The 25,074-nt window shown below is 34.4% G+C and overlaps 4 protein-coding genes across 5 annotated transcripts in view; 3 read left to right on the top strand and 1 right to left on the bottom strand.

The window, feature by feature from the left end:
• The first annotated feature begins 816 nt into the window (after positions 1–816).
• nan (transient receptor potential cation channel subfamily V member nanchung) lies at positions 817–13,636 on the top strand. Its single transcript, XM_074175034.1, has 17 exons — positions 817–1,035; positions 1,181–1,263; positions 4,260–4,355; positions 4,416–4,503; positions 4,579–4,755; positions 4,827–5,016; positions 8,738–8,891; positions 9,763–9,913; positions 10,102–10,205; positions 10,255–10,546; positions 10,867–11,072; positions 11,467–11,618; positions 11,963–12,072; positions 12,121–12,302; positions 13,013–13,129; positions 13,188–13,313; positions 13,471–13,636. The coding sequence occupies exons 1-17, from the start codon at positions 945–947 to the stop codon at positions 13,576–13,578; spliced, it is 2,427 nt and encodes an 808-aa protein (XP_074031135.1). The 5' UTR covers positions 817–944; the 3' UTR covers positions 13,579–13,636.
• A 514-nt stretch (positions 13,637–14,150) lies between these two features.
• On the top strand, positions 14,151–15,868 carry LOC111514424 (uncharacterized). 2 transcript variants are annotated; one of them, XM_074175033.1, is made up of 4 exons: positions 14,151–14,339; positions 14,394–14,593; positions 14,644–14,833; positions 15,148–15,868. In XM_074175033.1, exons 1-3 carry the CDS (start codon positions 14,288–14,290, stop codon positions 14,782–14,784), a joined length of 393 nt encoding a protein of 130 aa, XP_074031134.1. In that variant the 5' UTR covers positions 14,151–14,287; the 3' UTR covers positions 14,785–14,833; positions 15,148–15,868. The 2 variants fall into 2 exon arrangements, with proteins under 2 accessions (XP_074031134.1, XP_023026433.1); XM_023170665.2 differs by having other exon boundaries at positions 14,644–15,868.
• Positions 15,869–18,389: 2,521 nt separating this feature from the next.
• On the bottom strand, positions 18,390–19,790 carry brn (brainiac). Its single transcript, XM_023170666.2, has one exon. It carries the CDS (start codon positions 19,610–19,612, stop codon positions 18,530–18,532), a length of 1,083 nt encoding a protein of 360 aa, XP_023026434.2. The 5' UTR covers positions 19,613–19,790; the 3' UTR covers positions 18,390–18,529.
• A 562-nt stretch (positions 19,791–20,352) lies between these two features.
• The window catches only part of usp (retinoid X receptor ultraspiracle), a 91,196-nt gene continuing 86,474 nt past the window's right edge, over positions 20,353–25,074 (top strand). The window contains exon 1 of the mRNA XM_074175032.1: positions 20,353–20,694. Coding sequence (XP_074031133.1) covers positions 20,676–20,694 — 19 coding nt within the window. The 5' untranslated portion in view covers positions 20,353–20,675. The remainder of the gene's footprint in view (positions 20,695–25,074) is intronic.

The following is a 25,074-nucleotide window of genomic DNA, read 5'->3' as shown; positions in this document are numbered from 1 at the left end:
ACGTTTGAAGTTCATTTCTTTAGACTTGTTTACTGCCAGTCTTCAAGCATAGCCCAATGACTAATAAGAAAGTTATATATTTTAATGATTCAATAAATGTGAAACGGAAAAATGTTTCACTATACTTGCAGATGATACATTTTAGTTGTGGGAATAATTTTCTTGATAAAATATATTATTATTATTATTATATTATATATTATTTCTTAAATTCGGGAGTGGTGTAATGTAAATAATAGTTCAAAAACAAATATTTTGTCATTGAATTGTGAGTTGCTAGATATAATTTCAGCTTTCTGTGATTCTATTCTGTGATTCTCAATTTCCAAAATCATGTCACTAATTTGAGATTACTTAGTCAAAAATTAAGACTCGTCATTCTGGAGGCATGCATGAAAGAGCAATTCAAAGGAATCATGTAACAAAAAAGTACTGAGTCAGAACCCTCTCAAAAAAAAAGTCCCGTTCGAAAATTCTCATAGAAACATTGACAAAATTCAGGTCTCCTATCTAAAAAATATTTTGGACGTCTCCGATTGAGACACCCTGTATGTTGGATTAAGTATATAAACTGTACTTTTGATACTTTCTTCAAAATTCGTGACGCTTTATTTTCTAGAAATGTAATTTATATTTTTGTATTTATAGTATGTCAATGATTTTGTCAATAAGTTCAACTGATTGAAGTGTAAACCTCTTAAAAAATTATGGTGAACACAAAGAAAAACTTCACAATAAATTAGTAAGTACACTAAATATAAAAGTGGGGCCATCTCAACTCAAAAATGATGAAAAGTGATTTAATTGATCAAACAAAGTGTAGTTTGATCAATACATGAGTATGCTTTTCAATCAGTGAATGTGATTTGGAGAAAAATTGTTGAATCGGTGAAAGGCAAGTGGTTCGAGTAAAAGTATTCGTTTGTTGAACATTTTGGTGGAAAATGGGAAACACAGAAAGCAATGTTACCAGCGGAGTCAAAAAACAGGCTGGAGCCTCAATGCAGCCTATCTACAAGCTTTGTGATTTGAAAGGTGCACATTAAACATCAATAATCCAAGCAATGGTAGTTTTGATGTAACTCTAGAAAAAATCTCCTAATATCAAATCAAGTTGGACGCTTTCTCATGCTAATCAAAGACTGGCTATACTCTTTCGTAATATTTGTATCATTTTCAGGGGGTGGATTATTGGTCGAGTTGATGAAACGAGCAACACAAAACAAACAGTACGCTGAAATTGATCATGCCATAAAAACTAAGGTGAGAATCTAAATTGCAAATTCAATTTTTTGTCTAAATAAATTGACCACAGCTTTTAGATTGTTATTCTTTTATTCACTTTACACCATGCTTTTTCAACTCGCATATTCTCTAACTCAATTTTTATAACTGGATTTAAAAATACTGTTCTAAGTTTTTCCAAATATTTCGATGGGTCTCTTGTTACTGTGGTTGGTGAAGGCCATCGTTGTGGACCGTATCGAAGAGCATGATAATTTTTTGATGTGAGAATTAGTGAAAAATATTTTGTGAACCTAAATTGTGAACCTTTGATTTCTGGCGAAGTCTTGGTACATATTTTATCATACCACAAGATATATTCATCTTCAGTCATTCGATTGGAACATCTTCTTGGTTGTTTGCTTCAATACCAACATTTTTCAATATTTTAAATATATATTTTCATATGCAATTAGTTTTCAAGTTGGGTGATATTATCATGCTCAATTTTGACTCAGGAAACTGAGGGGTTCACTTTGAAAAAGAAAGGGGTACAAACTACCACATGAGTTTTGAAATTAACTACTCGTATTTTCCGGTTTTTTTGGCCGTGGTCTGCAAGTTTTTATGTTCGACGATTCGTCTACTACTGCGGTAGACATTATCAAAGGCGATGGGGTGACATTCGAAGTGCTCCACTTGTTTTTTCAGTTATTCTCAACGCAGAAACTACAATGCTAGTATTTGACTCCGGTTTTATATTATTATAGGTGCAAGTGGCTTGGTTTTTCTCAATTAGATTGCCTGGCCTTGTTTGTGTACAATTAAAGACAGGTAGCCAGATTTTAATAATGTTCATTGCCTCTTCTTTCCTATTGAAATTATTCCTATGTTTTTAATTTTCTGTTGCTTCTACACCAGTTGGATGCCGGAAAGACGCATACTTACCTCGGGTTGGAACAACGACACCACTTACAAGAGGTAACAGCAGTGAAGAACTCTCTCCGCGGCAAGTATCAGCACAAACTTCGACAGATCTGGTCATCGGAACTATCGAGGAAGAACAAAGTTGCTGCAACAAATATGCTTGCCGTTCCAATCTTACTCTACTCGTTTGGATAAGTGAAGTGGACCGGGAGGAGCTGTATCAACTCGACGTTAAGTCCCGAAAATATATGCATTTCTATAGGAGTTTGCATCCCAAATCGTCCGTTCCACGGTTGTACTTCCCCCGTTCATCAAAAGCCGCAGAGATCACCTCACGTCTGCGGCAACACAAGTATATGCCAATGTATGGGGTCTTCTTCAATAACATTGAAGACCTTCGCTTATCAAAGCGCCTGACTTTCGCTTTCCTCAGGTCGAGTGGGCTGAAGTTGGAAACTGAGGGGTTCATCATGGCATGCCAGGATGGTGTCTTCAACACCTTAGTCTACCGCAGTCGCATGCTGAGTATAGAGGTTCCTGACAGAATGTCCAGCATATGCGGTCTCGGCCTATATCCATCGACATAACGCGACCCTAAGAGTGCTATATTACCATCTACGGCACTCTTACGGTATTGACGAGACACCGGTGTTACCCTACGCTCCGGATAATATTAAATCTGTTGTGGGGAACGAGAAGTGCCGAATTTATTGGAAGTATTCGTTCCCCACCCTCAGTTTTCGGCTCCTGGCGAGACGAATATCGTCCGAAAAGGGGAGAAAAAACGGATAAAATATCGAGATTTTCTCTTCGAACACCGCAGACTCTATCCAGGCTATGCTTTCAGGATAGTTGTTCTGGATATTGAATTATTTGGAGCAATATGATGCCTTCTCTACTCTCGAATCTTAAAATCATACCGGTTTGTCGCCATTCTTGGCTCACTGCCCTTACTCAGGGCACATGATTCTCGGACCCAATGAGCACTTACCCCACGGTGTGGGGAATAGTCATTGGTTGATAATACTGGCGCGCCCTCCCGAATGTATCGGGGCTTCGGGGAATAGGGCCTGACTAGCGCACACTACGGTGAAAAATAATAATAATAATAACAATAATGGGTCTTTATATTATTGTAAGTAGCATTCTGATGCTACTTACAATAAATATGTGTGAACATCACTGAAACGGTAAAGGCTGGAGATAAATTAGTTGTACCAACAGATGCAACCTTTGTTTTTCTACTTAGGCCATGATCTCAAGAAGGCACTCACATGATTTCGTTCAAAGATACAGTAACACACGATAAAACTCAAAATAATTATCCAAAGTATACAGAGAGGCGACAGAAATTCAAAAACACAGGGTTAATTTCACTAGAAAAGAAGAAAAAAAAAATCTGTTTAAAATCTGTTTTTCCGTTAACCAGCTGTCGCACCCCTACGAACGACAACCCTCAGAAGTCGAAACTTGTGCGAGCTAAGAATTAACGAGGTCTTACCTTTTAACGTGTGATTCCTAACACGGGTTGGGCGGTAGCAAGTGAAGATCGATCGTTCAGACTAGGGCTTGAACCACCGACCAACACGGCAGTCAATTCGAGTGAGTGAACAAAGCACCCACGCCGAACCGCTTGGCTACCGACTGACCGACTAGAAAAGAAGAGGCAATGAACATTAATAAAATCTAGTTACCTGTCCTCAATTGTACACAAATAAGTTCAGGTAATCCAATTGAGAGAAACCAAGCCACGCCCTTCTATAATTATATACAATAGGAGTCGAATAGCAGCATTCAAGGGAACAACAACTCATGCATTATTAACTCTAGCACTTTGACCGTTACCTCATCGCCTTTGAATTGTCCACCGCAGTAGTAGACAAAAGGTCAGGCATGAAAACCTGCATACTACGGCAAAAAACCCGGAAAATAGCTTTGACAAACCCTTCATGATTTCATGTAGTGGTCTCTTATTCCTTTATATTAAAATCACTTCCATTTAGTTAATCGAACAGTTGTCGTATTTGGGGTCTGTCACACATTAAATAACGAATAGAAAATTGTTTTTAAAAAATGAATTGTTTCTTCTGATATCGTATTTTATGTAGGTCGAACATTTTTTATATAATAAAGGAGCAGGGAAATACATTCCAATATCTCAGCTCGTATTACTCAGGAATAAGGAAAGACCACGACACAAACTGGTGAGATATTTCTCTTAATTTAACATAAGTGCAACATTTTTTCTGAATTTATATTTTCAGCTGCCACTTCTGAAAGGAATGGAAAATCCCGACGATTTTGAAATACACGATGATTTTCCTGACGTGACCGAAGATGAATATCAGAAAAGTATGTATTTTCTATACCTACTTACTTTTTAATCCTCAAAAAATTGATCAGACTAGTATTTTCGTTTTGTTATAGATCCGCATTCATACCGACACGTTTGTTGGAAATTGAAGGAAAGAGGGGCAGTTGGTGAAACAATTCTTCATCTTTGTCTTCTAAACGCTACATCTTTACACGCTGATATTGCCAAAAGATTACTAAGATTTTATCCAAAACTAATTAATGATATATACATATCAGATGAGTATTATGGTAGGTTGTAGCAATGGGTTGAAAATGCACTTTCGCAGTTATTTTTCAACTTGTTTTCCCATTCCACACAGGAGAAAATGTTCTTCACATCGCTATCGTGAATGAAGACCCATCCATGGTTAGGTTTCTGCTTGATGCACACGTAAACATCCATGAACGCTGTTTCGGAAATTTCATGTGCCCAGAAGATCAGAAATCCTCGAGATCAGACTCTCTCGATCACGAATGGGTGAACGTATGTTCCCAAACCAACTATGAAGGGTAAAATAACATACATTCTGGCAAGAAAGTACCGGGAATCGATTATTTTAAAAGACCACGTAAAGGGATTGTCCAAAATATTTTTGTCGCTAGGTTGGCATAACTGTCCTCTATAGGTACTCGCGCGGAGTTTGAGTGCCAACTGACAATGTTGCACGAGACTTACGTGCATATGAGTGGTACAGTGCATTTAAAGGAGGTCGAGATGTGGTGGAAAATTTGCCTCGCTCTTCTTTTTATCTTTATACTTAACATCGCTAAAGTAAACAAAATGGTTTCTGAAAATCGTCGTTCAAGTCTGAGAGAGATAGCCGCTGAAATTTCTACGTCTCACAAAACGGTTCACACCATTTTAAACGATTTTTAGACATGAAGCGAGTTACAACTCGGCATTAGTGTGAAATTTTCCACAAATATTCATCCACAACTTCTGATGTAGAGACAACCTATGGTGGGATAGAACTACATTATTGCGCAGTGTTGCCAAGTCTCTGAGAATTCTACTTGCATAAGAATTTCAATATAAGAAATCTTGCTAAATAATTTCAACACGAGTTCACCAATTCTTACCATACTAAAAAAAAAATTCATCAAAAGTCTGTAAAAATTGAAATAACTGATGATACTATGATTGGTGGATCCTATATGTCTCAAGCTGTTTTTTCTCAATATCTAATGCAAAATAATAATCAATATATACATAGTTGGTAAGACAAAAATGTGTTCAAAAACATAAAACGGTAGAAAACGATTTTTGATGGAAAATAATGTAAAAGAGTGGATTGTGAATTATAGAAAATAATTTTTTCTCTGTAATCTTAAAGTGCTTGTTCACGAGACCTGACTTGAATTATAATTCATTATCAATAGTCATAGTATAATTCACGATCCACTATTTTCCATTATTTTCCATCAAAAATTGTTTTCCACAAATTTTCGTTTCAACCTCGTATAAGTATTGATAATGAATCATAATTTAAGCCAGGTCTCGTGAAAAAGCACTCTGAGATTACTGAGAAAAAAATATTTTTTATAATTCACGATCCACTATTTTCCATTAGTTTCCATCAAAAATTGTTTTTCATAAATTTTCATTTCAACCTCGTATGAGTATTGATAATGAATCATAATTTAAGCCAGTTCTCGTGAACAAGCACTCTGAGATTACTGAGAAAAAATATTTTTATTAATTCACTATCCACTATTTTCCATTATTTTCCATCAAAAATCGTTTTCCACGAATTTTCGTTTCAACCTCGTATAAGTATTGATAATGAATTATCCGTGTTAGAAATCACACGTTAAAAGGTAAGACCTCGTTAATCCTTAGCTCGCACAAGTTTCGACTTCTGAGGGATGTCGTTCATAGGGGTGCGACAGGTGGTTAACGGAAAAAACAGATTTTATTTCTGACCGGGATATTATAAGCTTATATCGTCATAGTTACGCTATCAATAAAGAGGGTCATAACTCCCTTGGGACATTATATATTTTATAATTCCCTCTACCTTTCACAAGTAAAAATAAATAGAAATGAAAACTGAACCATATTTTATTTATTCACGTCATTACAAATAATAAATGTACAATTTTGAAATGTTCCCTGAAAATTACTTCCGCCACTGGAAACAATTTCTTCTTTTGTATGGCTGGAGCTTCTGTTCACTACAGTCGAGGTACCTGCCTCTTCTGATGACAAAGTAGACAACATACGCGCCGTTTTATTTCTCAATTCGATGCTATCCTCCAAATACCCCTCCGCCACCGTGGAACTTTTCCAACCTCCGTGTCTTTTTAAGTTAGTCATAGTGGCTCCTGCATTGGCTAGAGCAGTAGCAGAAGTGCGACGAAGGCAATGTCCCGTATAGGAAGATGAGTTTGGCAATCCTAAATACATTGCGATTTTGCTGGGGATTTTCCCAAACATGTTTTTTCCAATTGGCTGAGATGTACATTTATTTTGTCGGAAGCTCAAAAAAAATCGTTCAATACCTTTAGGACGCAAAGACATATAAAGTCTTAATAAAGGCAAAGCGGAGAACTCTTTTTCATCCACAACTGTAAATTTCTTCGATACACCAGTTTTACTTTCCGGTACGTTCACTACCATAACGGAATCCCGGTCCTCTATATCCGATATCTTCATATTCAAAAGTTCCTGACTTCTGCATCCTCCAAAATAACCCATAATCAAAACAACCTATAACAAAAAAAAGGAAATAAATACACAAAAAAATAAATGAATATCATTAGGAGCGTCCTTTAGGAATCTGATAACATCTTTAGGAGATAAAACAGCAGACCTTTTCGGCTTATAACTCTTACTCTTCCGTTTCAAAAAAGCCTGTAGTTCATTGAACTTGGTGATATCTCGTTTCTCATGTATAGTCAGTCACCATCGATTTTAGCATTGACCATTTAGTCCATAAAGAATTCGGACTATACGTTTCTGACTGAAACGAATAAACACAATTACTACCAAATCTACCGAAAAACATAGAGAATTCCTTACCAGTTCTTGAAAATATGCCAGAAATACAGTTTCAGTGACATCTTTTGGCATAACATTTTTCCGTGTCAGCCAGTCCAGATATATCTTGTATTCTTTTTGGTATACGGCTTCACTTTTCGATGGAATTAATGATTCTCTTGCTTGTTCAGCTTTTTTCAAAATATCCTCCGTTATATTTGGGGTAGAAAACACGTTTTCACCGCAAACACAGCTTGATAACAAAGTTCTGTTTATAAACAAGTAACATAGCAACAACCTAGCAACAAGAAAACTCTACTATAATCAACGGTACCTGATTCAAATATACCGGGAAGGTAATGAATTGGTACATTTTTCCGTTTCAAAAATGAACAAAATTTTATTGAAATCGGTCAGAAATAAAATTATCTATGTACCACGGGAATTAATGAGCCTTAATAACCTCAGGCAATTGCTGTCCCTCGGGCCAGAGGCCCTCGGGACGCAAACTTTGCCATCGGTAATTAAGGCCATCCTAATTCCCTTGATACATAAATAACTATTAAACAGATGATTACATTATTTTTTTTACTCTAGTAAGAATTGATGAACTCGTGTTGCAATATTTCTTATATTGAAATTCTTATGCAAGTAGAACTCTTAGACACTTGGCAACACTGCGCAATAATGTAGTTCTCTCCCACCATTGGTTGTCTCTACCCCAGAAGTTGTGGATGAAAATTATAGATAACTTCACACTAATCAACTTGGCTATAGCTGAAAGACCTGAGTTTTCTGTAAAAACTCAATCGCGTGAAGTTCGTGGAAGACATGTTAGAAGGAGTCAATTCCGACCTCACATTTATAAAACGATTGTAACTGGTGATGAGACATGGATTCACGTATATCAACAAATTAGTGAACAAGCTTCGGAACGGCTCCTTCCAAGTGAGTTGAAACCAAAAAAAGTTCGTCAAAGTCGTTCAAAGGTGAAGGGAATGTCAGTTTTTTTTCGATTATCAAGAAGTTGCACAATTGGAATTCTTGCCGTAAGTTGAGACAGTAAAAAAGAATAGTATCTGAGCGTCATGCGGCGTTGGCGTAAGTGTATTGTTAAAGCCGAAACAATAAATTTGAATGACTAAGAATACATATTTTGGGTTTCATTGAACAATTCCCAGTACTTTTTTGACATAGTAGTAGGTACAATTTTTTTTTCAAAATTTGCCAAACAAATTTGGTATGATTCAGTTATGTGTACTGGGGAGAGTATCCATTGACTTTTGCCGCTTGCTTGGGACAAGAGGAGATTTTTCGATTGATACTCTCGAGAGGTGCTGATCCAGATGCTCAAGACACTAACGGAAACACCGTGTTACACCTTCTCGTCATATATCAGAGATCTGTGAGTATTTTGCAAATCATTCAAGTGCTTAGAATTCCTTCAATGAGTTCATTATAAGAAAAACTCTTATAATTTTCGTTCACTCTCACTCATTTCTACTATAAAAAAATTATAAAGGAACTATTGAAATGATTAATAATTTCTTTTAATAAACACATCATAATCTCAATATATAGTATATACGAAGTCAATTCGAATAGCATAAAAACTAAATAGTTATCGAACGTCGGCAGTTTCTTTGTATGGCATGGGCGGCGTGGTATAATATAATGATATATGGTGTAATTTTATTTTTCATTAACCTGTACAGATTTTTTTATTAGTAATATAAAGAGTAATGTCATTAGTTTTTTATTTAGCTGTTCGGATTGACTTCGTTTAGATTATACAAAATGGCGTTTCAAAAACAACAGATATACACAAAGGATGTCATTTTTCCTTTTTTGCATGAGGTATACTCTGCAGTCAATGGTGATGAAATTGCAGCAACAGTATTTTGTTTCCTCTCTAAAGGATTTGATTTTGCGGACTATGAAATTTTGCTGCATAAACTTCACCGTATTATGAAATAAGAGAAACGAGTCTGAAAAAGTTCAAACAATAAAATTGTTAAAACTTCAGCTGTTTATTGGAAGAAGCGTGCCTCGGGGTTGAATTCTTGGTCCTATTTTTTTAAATGTATGTTTAATGACCTAGATAACATCACCATTAATGTAAATCTACATTATTTACTGGTGGCACAACCAGTGGAATTGATATGCAGCACAATAAAATAAAAAAACATTAGGTTCAATGAAATGTTTTTTATTTAACTAAAATGTTTTCTATTACGTCGAATTGATTGGATATGGCACTGATACCGTTTTTAAAGGAACAATTTGACATGGCCTATGAAGTTGGTTCCAGTTTAGCCATCAGGAATGTGTTAAATTTAACCCCTCTCACTTTAGCTGCAAAGTTAGCCCGGATAGATATGTTTTTTCACATTTTGAACTTGGAAAGAGAAATTTACTGGCAGATAGGTAAGTTTGAGCATGTATAGGTTAGGTATACAAGTGTAAAGCTATGAGGTGAATTTTTCCTCACCAAGTTTATCACCATTGGATAATTTATTAGAAAGTATATATTCCTATGTATTTTTTATTAAAACATATTTCAAGAGATATGTCTATCCTTACATTCAATAATTGATAATGGGATTATATTTCAGGCAGTATAACTTGTGCAGCATATCCTCTTTCACAGATAGACACTATTGACATGGAAACAGGACATATCTGTAAAATCTCTGCTTTGAATTTAGTAGTGTTCGGTGTATGTACAATATAGAGCGAGTGTATTTTTTATAATGATCTCGTTTTAGGATAAAGACGAGCATTTAGAGTTGATGGATGGAGTTCTCATAGATCTGCTGAATGCGAAGTGGAATACTTTCGTAAAGTTCAAATTTTATCGACAATTTTTTACATTTGCTTTCTACTTTCTTATATCTTTGATAGCTTTCACGTTAAGACCTGGTCCCCATCCGGATGTCACCAAAGTTGCTAAAAATGCAACCAACTCTACTCACCATTTGAGTAACAGTACGGCCAATAACACCACGGGCAAATTGAGTTTCAATATAAATGCCACATTGAAAACACTGATCGATAAAGGTAAGTGAAATTATTGCTCAATTATCTTATTATTAATTTTTTCTCGAGGCAGACCTTCCGTAACCCTGTTATACTCTCGTTCATTGGTTTTTTAAATATTTATTTTCACACACCATCTGAATATATCTTTCAGTGTCGCACTGATAACCTTGAACGCATATTCATAGTTTATAGCAGTCCATCATCCATTACTACCTATATACGATTATATAAAAGAATGATAGAGGTCCAAGGGCGCTTCCTTGTGGTACACAGAAAAGATTGATAGTGCTCCTCATAGATTTCTCATAAATATCTGTTTTACTTTAATCTACTTATAGGTAATACTGATGATGATGACGATTACGATATGGAAGAATGGTGGGATAATTTGCGAGAGGAATGTCGATTGATGCAACTAGAAACTCTCGAATCGAAAATTCGGCTCAGCGCTGAAATTGCGATGACTGTAGGAGCTTTCCTTTATCTCGCTGCAGCAATTCGAGAAGCGAGATTTTTGGGTGGCAGGATGTTTTTTGAAAATCTGGTGAGTTTTTTTTTCAAAAACGGTTCGATGCGATGTTAATTATTATAAGATTTCCGTTTCACACGATGAATCGCCTAATGTCAATTGATAATTGGTACAACAATAACTGACAAGCCTGATATAAAAACTACATTTCATTCATAAGGTGTGTGACCAAACATGTAACATTTTTATCAACTTGGCGTAATCTTGAGATCGATATATAATGTAATTATTTGAATATTAGGGCTCTGTTACAATGTTTGTTGTAATTTGATTGCCACTGCAAAATTTTCGAAGAAAAATGAATGTAGAAGGCAAACGACTTGGGGTTTCAGGAACTTTTTTAAGTTAGTGTTTTTTCATTTATCGACCAGTAATTTTTTCCCTAAATCAAAAGTTTTATTATTTTCAGAAAACATCTCCGTCTCGAGTGATGTTCCTATTTTCATGTATATTAATGTTGGTCATCCCGTGGCTCAGGTTAGCTTGTCAAGAGGAAATCGAAGACACAGTCGCCGTTATGGTCATGTTGACTACAGCTCCATATTTTTTATTTTTTTGCAGGTAAAATCATATTTCTCTCAGATACAATGTTAATAATAAAGTTGATGGGATCAGTTTTCGTCTTAGTAGTGAAAAAACGCGTGGCTATGAAAATGATTCGTAAATATAACATTGTGCTAGTATCTTCTGTTTTCTGTTTACGGCGGTACTCAGGCCGGAGCATTAAATGTTTTCCCAGCAGGGTTGGCATTTTATAGTAACGAAAGCCAAGTATAGAATGAAATGATAAATTGTCATTGGAAAATCAACAATAAATCTTTTGAAATTATAATATTTTACCTAACTCAAGTTTAAATAGCGGACATATAATATATTCTGATGGTATAACAATACATTATTTTTAGGGGCTTCAAAACAGTGGGCCCTTTTGTGGTAATGATATATCGCATGGTGATGGGCGACCTCATCAGATTCGCCTCGATTTATTTGGTATTCGTGATAGGATTTTCTCAAGGTATGCATATCCACTTCTCCACCAAAGAGCTTACTCACACTTTTTCAGCTTTTTATATTATTTTCCTTTCTTTCGATAATCCTTTGACTCCTGAAGACGTCGATGATTCTGCTACAAATCCAATGTCGACACCGATCGAGTCGATCATGGCAATGTTCCTGATGTCAATGACTAATTTTGGAGATTATTATGATGCTTTTTCGAGGACAGAACATGAATACGAAGCCAAGGTAAGTTGAAATAGTGTATCTCATATACATGAGATGTATGTACAGCAATCGCCAAACATGATGGCGAGCCCGCCCCATTTGCACAAACTCAATTTCAATTTAATCCCCACTACAGCTTTTGTGAGACATACAAATGCTCAGTATAGTAGAGGCGTATCATTACTTGTCCTGCAATGCTGTTGATGTTTGGCATTGTTGGAATAATGTCACCGCCCAAGAAAAAAACCAGTCATCAAGAGTGTATCATTATAGAACATTTCGATGAACTGTACTAATACCTATAATAATCAATAAAATATGAAATGAAATTACAAAGAAGTCATGTTCCATTTGCTACCCTAATTAAAACTAATTATTGGTACGACACTGGCCGGCAAGGGGCTTATCGTAATCCAATAGAAATTTAGTTGGAAGAGTCTATACCTAGGCGATCGCTCGCCATCACGTTTGGCACTTGCTATATTTTAAGTGAATAAACAACGTAAAGGTCTTACTTGATAGTCTTGTGTGAATACAAATGTATTGAAAACATTTATGTATTCCTTAAAATTTATTGACTACCTACCATTAGCTCAATTATATAAATGTAATATGAACATTGATTAACTATATAATTTTTTTATTGACAACTGAAAGAAGAAAATATAAATATGTCCATATTGCACGTTTATATAATTTATCTCCTTTTCATTCCAATATTTTTTTCCAAGATCCTTTTCGTGATATTTATGGGGATTGTAGCCATTCTCCTGATCAACATGTTGATCGCCATGATGGGCAACACGTATCAGAAAATCGCTGAGACCCGTAATGAATGGCAACGACAGGTATGAATATTGTCGTTTATTTTCAAGTGAGCAACAATCCTTATTTATGTTTTCCCAGTGGGCAAGAATCGTTCTAGTTGTTGAAAGAGGAGTTAGTCCTCCTGAACGACACAAGCAATTGATGGTATATTCTCAGCCTATGTCGGATGGAAAGAGAGCACTAGTTCTTCGTTTGAATCAGTCGGTAAAAATCACAAATTTATTGATTTACCTAGTATTGACTTTCTCACATAAGTAAAGTTCGTCTCAAAACATGAGTGACAAACAGTGACAAAGATTCATCAATCTGTGTTGAGACTGTGGATGCGTATTTTCCAACTGATTCATGTTCTTTTATGTAGGATGAAGATAAGGAAGAGATGAAGGAAATATTGGAAATTAAAAGGAGGCACGAGCGGTACGTGAAGAAGAGGCGGGAACAGAATCTAGCAAAACATCCAAACAAGTGATTTTTTCATTTCCTGTAGTTCATAATGAAGATGATAATAAATGATAACAAGATCTCAATATCAAGTTTATCATTCTAGACCCCGTCAAACGGACAGCGTATGGGAAATAATATATTATTGCCAAGCTATGTTGAATGCGCATTCACCGATGATTTTTTCATTGGCTTGCTTGCCTTTTGGTTGCTTATTTGTTCAACTTGGAAGTTGCTGCCTTTAGACGTTTTCTATCAGAATCTAAGAACTATTTTTGTCATGTTTTTTCGCGGTTTTATGAATAGCGACATCATTTATTGAATATATGTTGATATCACGTTTGCATTGAATATATTAAAGTTTCATAGGGTGATACAATATTTTGTAGTCGACCAATGGAGATCATATATGTTTCAAATGGACCTAGAGTAGATTCCATAGTTATAATATCTATGGTAGTTTCATTACTGGAAAATTCATGCTTATTAGACGTTGCCTAATGAATCCACACACTTTGTTGAAGATGTATCAAACTGCTTTCTCTAAAATACGAAAAATATTTTCATGTTGGTAATTGGCAACACCGCTATTAATAGTTGTCTTAGAGAACGCGCATGTAGGTTAAGTTCAATTCAAATATTTATGTTATGTATATTTTTGTGTTTTAAATTTATCACATTGTGTGTGTTTGAAATTTTTAACATTGTATTAAGTCTTTCATAGTATTTTTATAAAAATGAGTGAACATGGAGCTGCATTACAAACATATAATCAAGAACTAGTAAAATGTAATATTTCAGTTATTTGTTGTATTGATCAAAAATTACATTAGTTTTTTTGAGGTTTGGAGGATATAAAAAGAAAGAAAAATGAAATAGTTCATTGTCTCCATAGGGAAGAAGCAGAAAAACTAGTTTTAGAAAAAAACGTCAAGGTATTGCAAGACAAATTAAAAATTTTGAATCGAAATATAGATCACCACAAAAGCATATATGAACAGTATGATAAAATCATCAACGAAACTGAAAATGGATTTAGAAAGGTACGGGAATTCAGTGAATGTTGTTCTTAGTGAAATAAAATTCTGTTTAGATACTAGAAAGCAGCCAAACTCTACTACAAGTGGTTCAGCAACAAACTACTAGAATAGACTCGAGACACAATTCGATTTCAGGTGTAAATAAGTTGGAGCTTAAAGATACTATGAATTCTAACCCCGTTTTTGACAATTAGGTAGATACAATAATAAGTGAAGAAAAGAGAATTGAAACTTTCTATGTTTTTTACCACTTTTATTTGTAACTAACGTTACAGCTGTTTCGCCCTATAAGGACATTTTCAAACTTGTACATTAAACTAACAATGGTTGATTACATTAGCCCTTATATAGCAACCCTGTAGGTAATAATAGAGGTACTTGGCTGGATTGAGTACCTGAATTTTGACTAATTTGAAAACCGATTACTAAACTAAATTGATTTGATCATTTAACAGGTTGCACCCACAATGTTTAGGCTTGTGAATATCCAAGGATTCTAAATAAATGAGTTTTCAACCCTTCCTTGCATAGTGCAAAATTTCCGTATCGTTTAGATTCGGAAACTTGTGGTTGCATGCCAAGGAATGGTTTGAAAAGTTCGAATCATTTTTTCTCAGTCTGAAGGACCTTTCATGTTCAGCATATCAGTACAGGGGTGCTATATAAGGCCTAATGTAATCAACCATTGTTTAATGTTTAAGCTTGAAAATGTCCTTATAGGACAAAACCGCAGTAAAGTTAGTTACAAATGAAAGTGGTAAGTTTCAATTCTCTTTTCTTCATTATGATCTCCTATCACGTAGTAACGGCTACATCCATGAATTTACATTAATAAGAATAAGCAGTTGAAACTTTCACTTTAAATTATTGAAATGATATAGTAAAAGTACACTCTGTGTATCTGAAAGCTCATATATTTAGTTTGTGACATTTTTCTGTATTATTAACATCGAATGTGATATTTGGCTTTCTATTTCTCAATTTATATCTTTACAAACATGGAAAACTCAATAGAAAAAAAATTGTTATGAAATTCAACTTATATTAAACCCCAACATCGCAAGGGTAACTGCTCTTTTTTCAGTTGAGTGAATGATTTGATGTTACCTGTTTAGATGTATAGAACCATGCCTGCATAAATATCTGTCTAGGAAGATTGTTTTTATCCTGAATTATTTACTTTAATCACACAGTAGATAGATTTCAATTTAAAATTGTAAGAGTGATTTCTGTCATGGAAGTACAAATGTTTTCAAATTGTAAATGTGACAATTCAAATGGTGTTTCTGTAAATGTCAGATGCATGAAAACCCTGCATGAGGTTGAGTCAATCATTATTCAAACTGTATAAAATGCCGCTGATGAAGGTTTTTTGACATTGATGAGTTTTCACTCAAAAAATGAAAATGATCAAATGTGAAAGGCAAATCAATAACATTGCTCAGAAATATTACTACATTTGAATCAAATTACTTGTCAGTAACATTATTCATTGTGAATTTCACTTCTATCGCCTTTTTGAAACCATTGAAGAAATTTTGAAAATTGCTTTCAAAGTTGATGAAATATCAATTCAGTATTCAACGAAAGTCATTTTTTGTGGAGGAAAAAAATCAGTTTTTTATCGACCTTTTTTTGGGTAATTGTTACCTTCCACAATCTGAAAAAATATAAAAATTATAATTGAGAACTTTATACAAGTGTAGAAGGGCAAACTTTTTAGTTTACCCCGATAAGTTACTGCGTAAAAATCAAAGTATTTTTCACAAAGAAAAATCTTCTATTTATCAGTAACTTGTCGTATTTCACAATTTTGTCTATCAAAAAAATTATTAAGAAATTATACTTATCTTTTATTACGTTTCGGAGGCCAAAATCTGCCTCCGTCTTCAGAATAACTGCGTATATATTCGAATTTTTATCCATTTCTGAAGACGGAGGCAGATTTTGGCCTCCGAAACGTAAAAGATAAGTATAATTTCTTAATAATTTTTTTGATAGGCAAAATTGTGAAATACGACAAGTTACTGATAAATAGAAGATTTTTCTTTGTGAAAAATACTTTGATTTTTACGCAGTAACTTATCGGGGTAAACTAAAAAGTTTGCCCTTCTACACTTGTAAAAAGTTCTCCATTATAATTTTTATATTTTTTCAGATTGTGGAAGGTAACAATTACCAAAAAAAAAGGTCGATAAAAAATCAATTTAGTATGTTCGGAAAATGAATATCATTTTTTTATTACTTGATTGATATCTGGTTCTAATAACTTTTTGTTGTACAAATAGAAAAAAATATGACGGAACAGACCTATACTTGATGAAAATCCATCATAACGTTTTCAAAAAAAACACTTTAATGTATTCGGGCGTGACGCCCGAAGATGCAGTTGTGTGGCGAAACACTTGTTGCGGTTTTAAATGTGAGAAAGAAAATGTTATTTCTATGGAAACCAACAAATAGGAGTTCTTATTGTACGTTGAAGTATCATTTGTAGATGGATGATACATTCTACTAGAGTTTGTCTCGTTGTTATATTTCTCAGAATTATAAGATTTTACTTTTATGTTGGGTGAAGTAGAAAACCAGTAAATGTTTTTCCGTGCCTCAATCTCAGAAAAAAAAAATTATAGCCACAGAAATATATCTGTAACTTGAATCATAAACAAAATGTGAGATTATGAAGGATTTAGCACCTGAAACACTCTATATTTTGTTATTTTTCTTTATACCTAATTTTTTCTTTCATCTTTTGACTATTTTCTTATTATTCTTCTGTTCTATTTCCCCCTATTTAAGATAAAATCTGTTGAAAATAATTCACCTAAATCGTTATTTGCAACTTTCTTTGGACCGGTTCATGGAGGAACAGAAACAGTTCACGACTGTTATCTGAACATTTTATGTAATGTCTCATATATTATTACCTCATATTATATCCTCAGTTACATTTATTATTTGTTGAAATGGTTAATAAATAATACAAGTATTATTATTAAATATCTAACATAACTAACGAGTCTCCATATCCAGGCAACTGTTCATATGTTCTGATCCAAATCATGACCCGTCTTTGCAACTGAAACTTTTTTTTGCAAATATTTCAGTAGAAATGAGCAATTTGTTGATGAGTGTCATTCCTACACTTATAAAAGTACCTCTGCACACTGTGGCCTGAAGAGTAAAATTTTTGAACCACCTGTATTGAAATTGCAAAAACTACACCTCACTTCACAAAGTTTGTGAAGATCAAATCGTGAGGTGTAGTTTTGTAAATTACTATGGATCTTCATCAAGTAACGGCCGAATCTTTCAGAAAAAAGGAAGTATTGAAATTGGTTTCAATGCTGAGGCAACGTTTTGAATCTTTTTGATTTGCCCTAGAGCAATATTGTAAAATAATATGTCTTTAGGCTGAATCTCAAGCTCACTGTGATATTAAACTAAACAAAAATAGACTAGTATTTGTTGTTGGTATTTCAATTTGAACATCAGTTTGTCTTTAACTTCAAAATATAAAGAAAGATTGTAGTTATTGATTTTTTTGGTTTGTCAGTTTCTGAATTTTGTAATTTTTTTAAATGAAGAGTATTTTTGTCGAGTTTTTACAAGCAAATTTCAATATTTGTAATTATTGTTGAATGTTTTTATATTACCAAAAATTTTTTTATTATTAAATGACTCTTTGTACTTGTTTCATTTAATTTCAAAATCATATTACAAGTACAGACAATAATATTGAAACATCAGCTAATAGATTAGATCCACTATTAATGGAAGAACTATTAAAAGACAAATCTCTTGTTGTTTTTCCAATAAGCTTTTTTTAATGAATAACTGAACATCAAATTAAAAAAATAATTATTACGCTTCAAATTATTCAAAGTTTACAAATCACACAGTCTTCACTATAACTATTATTTCAATGGTATGATGTGGTTAAGCATTTCCCAGGCTTTTTTGCTCAGTCCATATCTGAATCAATTCCTTTGGATCGCCATATCCATGGGTAGCTACGGTATACTTGAAGCCAAACTTATCATAACTCTTTTTGTAAAAGTGAAACTCATCACAGTGGTAGGGCTCGATTTTGGCCTTGTATGCTACTAATCCCAAATAAATGTCATCGAACCTGAAGTGTTTGGTGTAAAAGCTACTGTAATGCATATCGATCAAGGCACCTCTCGAAAGTACATAAGCTCCAGCTGTCACATAAGGGGGCCACATGTGGTAGGGATATTCACTCAAAGAAACATACCATTTACTAGTGAAATGTCTGTGTGGGGAGGATATGAAGACATACCCAGCGTATAATCGGACAGTATCTTCAAGCTCGAAGTCAACCTGCTTTGGTCTTCTATTCTTCAATAACATTTGGATATGGCTCATAGGCTCTTTCAAATACTTTGGGTAGTTTGTGGGATAACGTATGAATCGCAGTACATTTTTCGTCGAAATGTAGTAATCATCATCCACAAACATATAGAATTTGGAATTGTGGCAGTGCTGTACGGCCCACTGAAGACCCATCATCGTCTTATATGTATTATTGAAATATGAATCGATGAAGTTTCCTTGAACGATATCATCGTACTTGTGAGACTCTTTGTCAAGGGATTCTTGTAGATGATTCGAGAAACCAGTCCCCACTAAAAACACAGTTCTTATTTCTACATCTGAGAATCTATGCTCGTATCCCCAAGTACTTCGAATAGCATTTCTTCTATCAAGGTGGTCTGGACTAGACTTAACTATATATACTAATCTTAGGTTTTGTACTTTGGAACATTTTTGAAGACAGGGTTTGTTGAATTTGAACTGATAGCTATTGATTGGTGCTACTTCTGGGGTTACATTGTTTTTTAGCTTTTCTACAAACGGTTCTATGTCTCCATCGTAAGGATAGTGGAAATCGTCGTAGAAATCTCTTTCAAATAAGTGGTGGAATACTCCTGATAAATACAGAAAGCAAATCAGTAGTAATAAAAATAAATAACGTTTTATTCTTCTGGAAAGGATCATTTTATATCATTTTCAGTGTGGCAAAGATTGCCACTAGTTTCAACTGAACTACATCAATATATCCGATTATGATCAGATAATCTAATTATAAAAATCTTTGAAAACTGATTTTCAAATTCAAAACTTAGGCTATGTTTATATTTCCGATAGTATCCTGGTCACAGAGTGATCCTGGTATAAAATTTCTTGACATGGAACACTTAGAACTAAAAAGTTTCAAAACTAACTTCTGCAGACAGCAAATTTCTGACGTCTTGTATACTTTGCACTTTCTGGTCATCAGCACATTTCAGTGAAATATAATCTAATCGATAGCTGAGGAACCTGAAATGTTAGCATCCAAATGTATCCTTTGAAATGATATAATTGTTACAGGTATAAGGAATTTTTCTTATATTGAGAGCGAACGCTCAAAGTTTGTTATTGTTTTATTTTAGAAAATATGTCTGAATTACATGATCAAAGTCGCCTACAAAACCCATCGTATAGTGAAATTTGTGTTGCAGTTTTGTAAATTAGTCAAAATCTCCCAATAAAGTGTTATTGAAAACGTTCATTATGGATTTTCATAAAGAATTGACCATTTCCTTCACATACTTCTTGAAAAAGTTTTTTCGTGACGTTATTACTTGTTTGTCAATGAAAACCCCGTCGGTTCGAATACCGGTGTTGTATGGTGGTTCGCCAGAAACCGAGAAATCGGTTTATCTATGTATTTGACAGACTACCTGATTGGACAGTGCTGCCACCTCTTTTACTCCAAAGAAAACAAAACTCTTAAGACCGTTGTATGATTATTCCAATTTGTTTATAAAATATGTTCATTTAATAAATTCGAATATCTGTGACACCGATATTGTTAACGTTAACAAAAATATATAAAGTGTCTCAGCTACGTAAGTAATATCTGTTCGAAGTACTAACTTATAAATGATCGCGAATATGCGAAGCATTCGGCCATGTTTACAGTATCGAAAGTAGGCTGTGCGTTTATTTGTACTTTTTGAGTGAAAAGCCTTTGTTTCCGATTGTTCAAGAAGGCCGTGAGGTGTTTGACTCAAGAATGGACACATCAGACAGGGGTGAGTCGATATTTGTACTAGATATCGCGTCTTAATTGAATAAGTATTCACAGCAAAGGGCAATGGCAAAGTCAGGGTCAACTTATTTGGTTCAGTGACCGCATTTTCCTAACAAATTTTTATTTGTGGAAGGCCTTTCGCATTGGTTTTTCGCGGTTTTACACCAAAGAAAGCAAAAATATCTTAGGATAGTTGAAATGTAAAAGCAGTCAGGCATAAACTTTTATTTGTGAGGCCTACACCCAAGCCCATGTCAAGTTAGAATGTGTTAACCTACTTAGCGCTGTAGTGGCTGATGGACATTGGTCAATGTTTAGTGTTTTGTAATTTACAATTTTGTGTGGGTAGTTGAACATTGTTCTCGTATTTTGAAAGTGTTTTGGCTTCTTGTTTTGTGACTACTTAGTAATACCGAAATATGTGACACAATTTTATTTCAGAATATTTTGTTTAAACAGAAACTAGATCACCTGAACAATTATCGATTGTGTTTTAGTTATTACCCACACGCTGAAAGTTGTGGTTTACATTTATGGTTTAAATCTATATTCGAGTTTTCAACTAATTTACACCTGATCGTTACACTGCCAAAAATGTTCTTTAAACGTGTTACACGAAGAAAAAGTATTTCTTGGATGTGATTGTAAAATATTTACTGTTATTTACGGAGAACAACTGAAATAAAAGATAAATTTGATTTTCTCAAATCCTTCTTCAATTTTGTTATTCACTTCTATTCAATTTGGGTGTGAAGATACACTAAGCAAAATATAACTCGGCTTTCATTATTGTGTAATAATAATCTGTTTATTCACGAGTGTATATATATATAAAAGTAATATACCTTATCAACCTGACCACAGAAATATGTTAACGAGCTTATCTGATATGAATGAAAAAAAGAGGTGAATTAATGGACATAACACTCAAAAATGGGGCAAAACCGCGGACACGTGTTTCTGGCTATTGACCTCGTCAGCGCGGTGTAGCCAAGTGCGAGGATGGGCAATCATTGTTTACCGAAATCTACATATATGCACGGGGTCACCAACAGGAGCCAACCGAACATTTGTGGTACCGGTTAGGAGACCTATCATGTACAGGCAACAACCAACCTGACCCCGTAGGCAGCTATAGCTACCTGCGTGACATATTTTTTTAAGGAAAAAACACAAGCACTACAGAAAAATCCTCGAGGCGCCTGTGCGAAAGTAGCGATTCACATTGGATTTGAATCGCTGGAGATTAAATCCATTTGGATCCATTTGGTACTGTTGCGCCACTTTCCGTGAATAATCTACTTTGAATGGAATAAAACTAACCAAGTCTTAGATTAAAATCCATTTTTCAGAATTGAAATGAAATATGAGATAGAAAAAGAGTCATAAGACGAAGGCGCAGAAATTTCTGAGTTAGACTAAATAAGAGACAGAAGCCATTTAGGTATGCAATTGGTGGTACTAATGACAATGATTGGCGAGAAAGGTCACGAAAACTACTCATAATGACTCACTTGAAGTCGAATTTGTACTTGACTCAGGATCAGGAAGTGAAGCCGATATATTTTGCGTATATTCAGCATGAAAAAAATCATTGCTTGAGTCCAACAAACAAATAATGTGTCAGGTGTATGCAATCTGAAAGGCGAATAACAAAACTCCAGAGAGAATATTGATTCATGTAGATTGGAAGAGAATTTTGAACCATTGGTAGTTGTATATCACTAAATTTGATAAAAATAATTTTCACTATATAGAGAAAATGTTTCTTTTTTTTCATAAATAAACTACCCAGGACAAAGTTCGAATATCGCGTTTCACACATCGTTTTCCGACGGCTTTGACGCTTGAAGTACTCCGAACCAGCCATCCAAAACTCACGACAAAATGCTTTGTTGATAGCAAAAAATTGCCGGTGGTTCACCTTGAAACGAGGAGTGCCGTCACGCTTCACTGGCTGTTGTTTTAAAAATTTCCGCGTACTCATCCACTTTAAATACAGGGTGGTTCTGTTGGAGGGTGAAAGCGAGTCGACGTGTCTATTTTACATTTTTTACTGAAACGGTTCAGGAGGGTGAAAGCGAGTCGACGTGTCTATTTTACATTTTTTACTGAAACGGTTCACATTGCGAATATTGTCAGTTTCATAGTTTTTTAGCTATCCAGCTGAATTAAAAGTAATGCCTTTTTAATTAACACGCTTTTATTAGCTTCACCTGTATGTATGTATGTTTGCTTGTAACTCTCAAGGTGCTATACGTGACCTTGATATAATTCGAACTCACTTCACATGTAGTTCTTCATTTGAAAAAAGTATTTTTTTTTATTAACACGCGCGCCTGCTGCCTCATTTGTAACTCTCATTTGCGCGCCTGCTGCCTTGGGCTTAGTAGCTGATTTTCAGGCTCTCTCTCCGGAATAGGAAAATATCAATGGTTATTTTTCTAAACAATATACGGCTGATTGATCCCAAAGTTTAGATAAAATAAATATAGTTTAAAAAACTAAAAAACACGCTTTTAAAAAACTCGTACTAAAAAGCTAAAAACATTTCTTTTTAAATAAGATTAAAACAATAACGAACGAAAAATACTAGTTTATTGTGAAAAAAGCGTGGGCGCTTTGCACCATATTTTTTGTATATCAAGCGCCGGTCGCTTTTTTCACAATAATACTAGTATTTTTCGTTGGTTATTGTTTTAAGCTTATTTAAAAAAGAAATAAAATTTTAGTTCGATGTTCTTTTTATTTATTATTTTTTATTTTTTAGTTTCGTATGCTATAAAAGCGTGTTTTTTAGTTTTTTCAAACTATATTTATTTTTTCAAAGGAAGGGTCCTGTTTTACAATTCCAAACCAAATAGTTTTACAAAAACGCAACACGTGTTTCGCCATACAATGGCTTTTTCGGGTGTGTGTTTACTAACTAAATTCTACATATTCTATGCTTTATATATCTATTTTACAATCTGAAGTATCTAAATTTCAATTACCTGAGTTTTAATTAGCCAATTAATATTTTATGTGTATCTGAGTTTGTAATGAATGAAATGACCTGAGCTTTGTACCAGTTTCCACATATATAATAATAAATTAAATATATCTGGATATGTATAGGACATCCACGTCACAAACAATTACTAAAAATAATATAAAGTATAAAAAATATAAAATATATTAAAGTTCATAATTTTACGTTTGTATAAATAAAAAAGGTGTATATTAAATAAACTTCATTCTTTTCATCTCTAAACATTCTAGAATATTGGGTTTCAAACTTGCATTTTCTAAATGTAACACATCGTATTCATGATTGAACTCATGTCCTTCTGCTAAAAAGTGGTTTGCGAATGTGGAATTGGTCTTTCTATTTACAAAACTACTTCTACGCTCTTTAACTCTTTGGGAAAACTTCTCCCTGTGTGCATTTTTGTGCATTCACAAGTCAGCTTATATACTCTGGATCTATCCGACACCGAAGTTTTGTCTTTATTGTTTTAAATAAATTTACTTAGACTATTATTTGTTCTGTAAGCTACGTCTACGCATTATTTAAAAAAACGGGTAATATTGGTGGGTGAACCTAAATATGACAATATCCTATAGCGGACGTTTTCGCATCTTGAATTTGAGCAGACCTGGTCCATGGCTTGTTTTTATAGTTTTTTGGAAAGGACGAAGTCGATGATGTCTACCTTATAACCGTTGTTGGCTCTCTCTGGAAATTACTTTCCGACACCGGAATATTCAATAGTCTGTGAAGCATACTTTATGCTGGTAAGGGTGTGGTTTGTGGAAAATTGCGAAATCATATTTATTATTAATATTCGTAATAGTTAAGTCAAGGTAATTTATTGAATCATTTACCTTCCTTTCAGTGGTGAATTTAATTGACGGGTGAATGGAATTGACATATTCGACAAACTTACCTAATTGCCTATCTGTACCAGTAAAGATTTCATCTACGTGCCTGCTCATTCCATTTCCTTTTTGGGGAACCTTGCCGTTAGTTCATTTATAATGATATCAAGAAACGATATGTACACTGACATGCCAGAATGGACCTCAGCTTCGCAGCTTACAGCACATCCATGTATTCCGCTTGAAATTTGCGAGCTAAGGGTAAAGTTACTCCAAGTACCTCAGCCAACACTACTACAATAATTAAAAACTCGACAGAATGGAGCGTAGGACAGCAAATGCATTACTGCCTCTGCCTTCCGGTGAACTAGCAATGGCGTCGAGGACAGTGGGGAGTGCATGAAGCTGTTCCATGAACGTCAACATAGTTGTTTTTTCAAACCACTATTTTTCTGGCTTGAAGTCATGATTTTTTCTCATCTCTTCTTCCAAAGCTTCAAATCTTGCAGCGGAGTCATGA

This window comes from Leptinotarsa decemlineata, unplaced genomic scaffold, assembly GCF_025532065.1.
Source record: "Leptinotarsa decemlineata unplaced genomic scaffold, Ldec_3_MD MMD2_tig00000882_RagTag_RagTag, whole genome shotgun sequence".
NCBI lineage: Eukaryota > Metazoa > Arthropoda > Insecta > Coleoptera > Chrysomelidae > Leptinotarsa > Leptinotarsa decemlineata.
This window is presented reverse-complemented; position numbering and strand designations above follow the sequence as displayed.